Source organism: Trypanosoma cruzi, genomic scaffold (assembly GCF_000209065.1).
Source record: "Trypanosoma cruzi strain CL Brener 1047053516711 genomic scaffold, whole genome shotgun sequence".
Taxonomy (NCBI): Eukaryota; Euglenozoa; class Kinetoplastea; order Trypanosomatida; family Trypanosomatidae; genus Trypanosoma; species Trypanosoma cruzi.
Window position 1 is genome coordinate 442,545 of NW_001849563.1, and position 6,170 is coordinate 448,714.

At 39.1% G+C, this 6,170-nt stretch overlaps 3 protein-coding genes and 1 non-coding gene across 4 annotated transcripts, besides 11 other annotated features; 3 read left to right on the forward strand and 1 right to left on the reverse strand.

The window, feature by feature from the left end:
• Positions 1-6,170: a sequence feature (heterozygous, non-Esmeraldo-like haplotype).
• Positions 240-282: a microsatellite.
• Positions 288-383: a mobile genetic element.
• Positions 375-806: a mobile genetic element.
• Positions 630-650: a sequence feature (AT_rich).
• Positions 839-919, reverse strand: Tc00.1047053506701.5. Its single transcript has one exon. It is a non-coding gene; the product is annotated as a tRNA-Ser (tRNA).
• Positions 1,302-1,330: a sequence feature (AT_rich).
• Positions 1,350-2,882, forward strand: Tc00.1047053506701.10 (dihydrolipoamide dehydrogenase, putative; the record flags this gene model as incomplete). Its single annotated transcript, XM_799431.1, has 1 exon — positions 1,350-2,882. The coding sequence occupies one exon, from the start codon at positions 1,350-1,352 to the stop codon at positions 2,880-2,882; it is 1,533 nt and encodes a 510-aa protein (XP_804524.1).
• Positions 3,019-3,061: a sequence feature (AT_rich).
• Positions 3,067-3,092: a microsatellite.
• Positions 3,329-4,768, forward strand: Tc00.1047053506701.20 (hypothetical protein, conserved; the record flags this gene model as incomplete). The annotated part of the gene is made up of 1 exon (XM_799432.1): positions 3,329-4,768. The coding sequence occupies one exon, from the start codon at positions 3,329-3,331 to the stop codon at positions 4,766-4,768; it is 1,440 nt and encodes a 479-aa protein (XP_804525.1).
• Positions 4,822-4,868: a sequence feature (AT_rich).
• Positions 5,003-5,024: a sequence feature (AT_rich).
• Positions 5,025-5,048: a microsatellite.
• Tc00.1047053506701.29 (hypothetical protein, conserved) lies at positions 5,071-6,170 on the forward strand (the record flags this gene model as incomplete). The annotated part of the gene is made up of 1 exon (XM_799433.1): positions 5,071-6,170. A coding segment is annotated over one exon (1,100 nt), but the record flags the coding sequence as incomplete, so codon positions are not given.

The window sequence follows — 6,170 nt, forward strand, 5'->3', positions numbered from 1 at the left end:
GACGACAAAAGCAAAAAACACACACACACACAAAAAGAGCTCCTAGAATATTCACTTGGGCCGCCGAACGGATCCTGCGGCTGTCAATAGGATTCACACAGGACGGGAATGAGAAGGGGTGAATGGGGATGGGGGTTCGCCAAATCCCCAATGAGTATTTACACCAAGTGAGCGCATATTTATATATGCACATTGTGTTGGCTACTGTCGTAACTTGATCGCTCCATTCGGATTGGGCGTGCATGTACATATACATATATAAGTGTGTGTGTATGTATGTATTCACAACCTACAAAGTGGAAGACTTTGGGCCCCTCCAGCCGAAAGACGGAGCAGCGTGGTGGGAATTAAGTGTGGAATGGTAAAAATAAAAGAATAATCTTCCGGGCAGCTGGCCGGATCCTGAAATTGTTTATAAAAACCAAACAAGTTAGGAAAAAAGGTTCGTTAGTTAATTGCTTCAATGTTTTCTTTTCATTCAATATATAGAATTCTGTGGACCACCAGCATGGTCCTTTGTCCTCAGTTGCGATTAACATATTATTACTTACGAAGTGGCAGACTTTGGGCTCCTCCAACCACAAGACCCCGCCGCGTGGTGGGAATCAAAAGGGGGTGGGTGGGATGACAAAATAAAATTAAAAATTTATCCGGCCTCTATCGGTTCCCCGCACCTACAAAGTCGCGTTCTTCCCAAAGGATTCACACGGTAGAAAGTATCATAAAGAATGCATCCATTTATCACGATGTACATACATTAATTAACTTAGCCAGCTCTCCCGCGATCATTCTCTTCACAAGCTTCTGATAAAGGCTCAATGGCTGGAAGGGAAAAAATCGTCACCAGCAGGATTCGAACCTGCGCGCGAGATCGCAACTGATTTCTAGTCAGTCCCCGTAACCACTTGGGTATGGTGACTCCGACGCTTGCGGCTAAGTGTGATGTTAAAAAAAGAAGACCGCGGAAGTTTCGTCAAGTTCTTTTTTGTGAGAATTTGCGTCGCATTTTGTTTTGTTGTGTTGTTCTGTGGCGCCGTGGGATCGGGATGTTTACTGGGATGCCCGCCGCGCGCGATAATAAAAAAAAGGCCTTTTCTTATTGGAAGTGCGAATTCCGAATTGTTGTGGAGCTCGCGGGGGCTGAACGGAAGAGCAGGGCGAAGGCGGCCGGAATCAGGAGCGCGTGTTGTTCTTAGGGTTGTGGCGGCGGAAAGGAGAAAAGGGCCGGTGTCTGATTTTATTTTTTGCGGAATTGATTATTCTTGCAATTCTATTTTTAATTTTTTTGGCATTCATTCGTGTTTTTTATTTTATTTATTTATTTATTTTTCAGTTCATAATCAGAGATAATGTTACATCGTAGCCACTTTTGGGGACTAAAAAAAGTCGATGTTTGTGTGATTGGAGGCGGTCCCGCAGGTATTGCCACGGCTTTACGTGCGGTTGACTATAAAAAAAAGGCATGCATTGTTGAAGCGAATCGAATTGGAGGAGCGGACCTTTGGAATGGCGCATTGCAGTCCAAAACTTTGTGGGAAATGTCTAAATTTGTCCGATTAATGACTGGTCAAACGGCAAGCCGGTTTATGAAACCCCTTATGCCTCTTCCCCCAATCGACTCTTCAAATGCACAAAAGGCCATTAAAAATGCTTCTGAGCTTCGATATGCTCAAATAGTTCATCAACTGAAAATTGTTGATATTGATGTTATTGAGGGATATGGGTCATTCATGTCACCTCAATCTGTAGATGTTCAACTTGCCTCTGGGGGCACCGAGAGGGTGGAGGCGGATTATTTTGTTATTGCCTGTGGAGCTCAACCACGGAAACATGTTTCTGTGACTTGGGACGGTAAAGTGGTCTTTACCTCAGATGACATCATGAATAGGGCTTTTCCGAAGAGTATTGTTATAATTGGTGCGGGTGTGATTGGTTGTGAATTCGCATCTATATTTGCAAACTTTGGTATGACAAAAGTTAACGTCATCGAAAAGAGCAATCGTATTTTACCCATGGAAGATGATGATGTGGCAGAGTTTGTCCAAAAACTACTTGAAAATAAAGGGGTTACTTTTCATCATCATTCAGCCCTGGAAAGTAATAAAGTCAAAAATGGACAATTTCATTACACATTAAGGAATTTAATAGACAACAAATTGACGACGCATATTGTGGACAATGCTTTAGTTTCCATTGGAAGAGAACCCAATTTAAGTGGTCTGGGGTTGGAAAATATCGGAGTAGGGATTCAACGAGGGAAACTTGAAAGAGATCAGTTTAATCGTGTAAAACCCCACAAGCACATTTATGCATGTGGGGATGTGGCTACCAAATTTGCTCTTGTAAACGTTGGAGAATTGGAAGGACGCTCTTGTATTGACCACATTTATCATCCTCATCCTGAGGGTGAATTTGTTCAACGATTAGATAATTTGTCTACAATTATGTTTTTGGATCAAGAAGTTGCTGCAGTTGGATTGAATGAGCAGCAATGCCGGAAACAAAATATAGCATACAAAATGGCTCGTTATGGATATGAATTTGTGGCCCGAGCTGTGGCTATGGGAAATACCAGGGGATTTGTTAAATTAATTGTTACAAATGATCGCGAGATGCAAGTTCTTGGTGTGCGAGCCATAGGACCTCATGCAAGTAGTGTTATAGAATTGGCCTCATTGGCAATTCATAATAAAGAAACACTTTACAATTTGAGCGAGCTTCGCACTGCTTATCCAACTGTTACTCAAGGATTTCAAGAATGCGTAAATATGCTTCTTGGAACTTCTTTGTTAAAACCAAATGTTTTTCCACAACTCGTTCTTCAAGAGTGGTCTCCTCCAAATTTTGATCGTGGTAGAGCATATCAAGGAGATAGAATATAGGACGAATTTGGATATATATAGATATATGTGTATATTCTTTGTAGTTATACAAAGATGGCTTTAAAAGAGTGAAGAAAAAAATTTTGGAAAAAGAATGTTATCTGAATTACGGTTTCTGTTGGCACAAGGAAAATAGAATATAAATTATTATTATTATTTTTTTTTTTAATTATTTAATTGGTTGTTTTTTTTTTTTGTTTTTTTTTTTTTGTTAGGTTTATCTTTTGCCATGTATTGTTTTTCGCCATTATATATGTATGGAATTTAATTGAATATTTTTTTGCCAACGCTTTTTATTATTATTAATTGCTCGGTAAAAAAATAGTAATTGAATTATAATGTGCCAAGGTTTTTCTTTCTGTTTCTTCTCTCTTTTTAGTCTGATATTCATATTCTTTACCCCAGAAAAATTTTTCAAAGGAGTGAGGGCAGATAATAAGAAAAAAATGAATAATCAGGAGAATGCATCCGTATTTTCGCAGGAAGTAAACATAACGGAAAAAGATATTGAGAAAGTCATGGATTTGCCGATACGTACCCATGTGCGTATCCGAGGAATTCAAAGAATTCATCCTCGCGTAATAAGTCGTGATGTTGAGGCTATTAAACGCTCAAGGACAATAACTGAAATCACGAACAACATGAGTGAAGCAAAGAGTAGATGGGTACAAATGGGTGTTTTTAACTCAGTAAACTTTAATTTAGAGCCCACCTACGATGGCGAAGCCAATGATGTTTGTGTCCACATAGATGTTGAAGAGTCCAAACCTAAAAAATCATTTGGCATCTTTACAACTGAAACTGTAGTTCCGGAGTTGACTATTTCTTTAGAAAATATTCTTGGAGGTAGGTACACATTGTCTGGGAACTATATCCCTCCAACATCACGAACTCATGCCGCATCCTTTTCGATTCTTTCCAATGTTCCATTTTTGGGACAAGTGGGAGAGTATTACGTTGGAAAACGGACTGAAAATAAGATATATCACCCCGCTAGTAGTGAAAGAATTGAAGAAATTCGAGCTACTGCAAAGAATGAAAAACGGGGATTTTTTTCAGAGTTTTCAGTTGGCTTTCAGCGAAGACTTTTGGTTGCAAAGGGAAAAGAACATTTAAATTCAGATCTTTTAAATGACTTTTCTACTACGTTTAAAGGATATATGAGACATGAATTGGCTTTATCGAATACAGGATATCATGCGGATCCTTTTTTATCTAACATGTATCCTTTACCAATACAAGGAAACCAAATAAGTATAAAAAATGAGCTCGCTGGAGGTCCCTTTGGAGGTCAATTTACGTTTTTGAAAACAGAAATACAGGCAGCAAAATATTGGCCGCTTGGACCTTTTTGTAGTTTTCAATGGAATACTAAATTAGCGGGTATATGGTCTTATCGACAGGCTAGAATACCGTTAAACGACCGGCTTTTTCTTTCAAACTGCCATGTTCGTGGGTTTAAAAGTGTGGGGCCTTCAACTCTTGATATTATTCAAAAAGAAGGGGGTCGATTTGCCGCAACAGGCGGTAATGCACTTTGGGCGACATCAATTAGTGTAAACTTTCCATTTATCTTCTTTCCTCATAATGGATTAGCGGCTATGCATCTTTTTGCGAATTTGGGTAATTTAAAAATGATACGATATCAATCAGAGTTTTTGGACATTTACCAGTGGCTTCGCTCTTCTGCTGCCTCAGTAGGGTTCGGTGTGGTGGTAACCAGAATTCCATTGTTTGGTGTTGCCCCTAGCGGACGCTTTGAATTGAATTTCTCAATTCCTGTAGGTATTGATAGGAGCGGAAATGTTACCTGGAGAAATGGCAATAAAAATCTGTTTGAACACGTCAAATTTGGATTAACGTGGTCTTCAGCCTTTTCATTGTAAACGAGAAGGATGAAAAAAAATAAAACAAAAAAAAAAGAGAGAAACCCTTTTGGAATTTATTTTTTATATGTATAATATTTACTTATTTATTTATTATTTTGGTAACGCAAATATGCGAGTAAATCAGAGAGAAGAATTAAATATTTTGTTTAATATTTTGATGACTAATAAATAAGCATATACATTTTCTTTTTTTAAAAAAAATGGCTTTTATTTTGCTCTTTCCCATACTACTTTTTTATTTATTTATTTTTTAATTATTATTATTATTATTATTATTCACCAACATTTATATAGAGCCAATGCCGCGAGCATTTTGGAGTGTTCCCATGGTAACTTTGGGGGAATTTGACGCCCTCGAGGGGGCTAAGGCAACCTGTGTATCAGAGTATTATGCATATCAGGAAGTGGATATTTTTGGACCTCACTTGTTACGCCTTTCTGCTGTCTGTGGAAAGACTTTTCTTAGTGCTCGAGTGATTAGTGGACCCTTGTGTCCAGAATATAAGGAGCGGATGAAGGCCGTTGTCGCACGTGTTCTTGCTTCAAATGAATCTAATGAAGAATCCGTGCTAATGCTGGATCCACTGGCCGGAGGAATTGCCGGTATGTCTTTTTGTTTGGAAGATATTTTAGCCCGCGGTGAAAAGCGTCGCTTCTGTATTATACTGACACATCCTCAAAGTGCTGAACTTGTGCGTCAGTGGCCACTGGTCTCTTTATTTCTAAATATTCTATTGGAAGAATGGTCTACTGCAACAAAAAAGCGCCTAGCATTAGAGTATTCCATCTTTCCAGATTTAGAAAGGTGTCGTGAAGAGGCGCGTAAACGCTCAATGCGTTCATTGATGTGCTTGATATCTCAAAACACGGAATCTGAAGAAGAAGCTTTTAAACGTGTTCATAGTTTTTTTGAGCGTTTTTTCCCTGCTTTGTTTGGCGTTGAGCCATTAAGGGTCACTGATTCGGTATTGGAGCCAACGTCTGTAAATGATATAAAACAACGCCTTGAAGTCGAACTTCCTCTAGTAAATATCGTTGGAATTGATTTGGACTCTCCCCCTGGGGAAAAAGGCTGTATTGCTGTGGGTAATGGAAGAATACTGGCCGTAGGTGAGAAATTTGTAGTAAAACCTCTTGCTGTTTGGCTTTTGGAATTTATGCAGAAACACATTGGTGGATTGCAGGAGACAGAAATGCTTTTGAGTGCACTTTTAAGCGGAATCCAAATTCTTGTATATGGATGTGATAGTGTGCAGTGCGCCAATTTAGCACTTTCATTATCTCAGATCTTGCCACGACCATTAAGACGCCTTGCAGTTTTTGCAGAAGAGTACTTGATGCCATATGAGAATAGAATCATCAGCTTTAGCGAACGTCTCTGTCAGAGGCAACAGCTGAC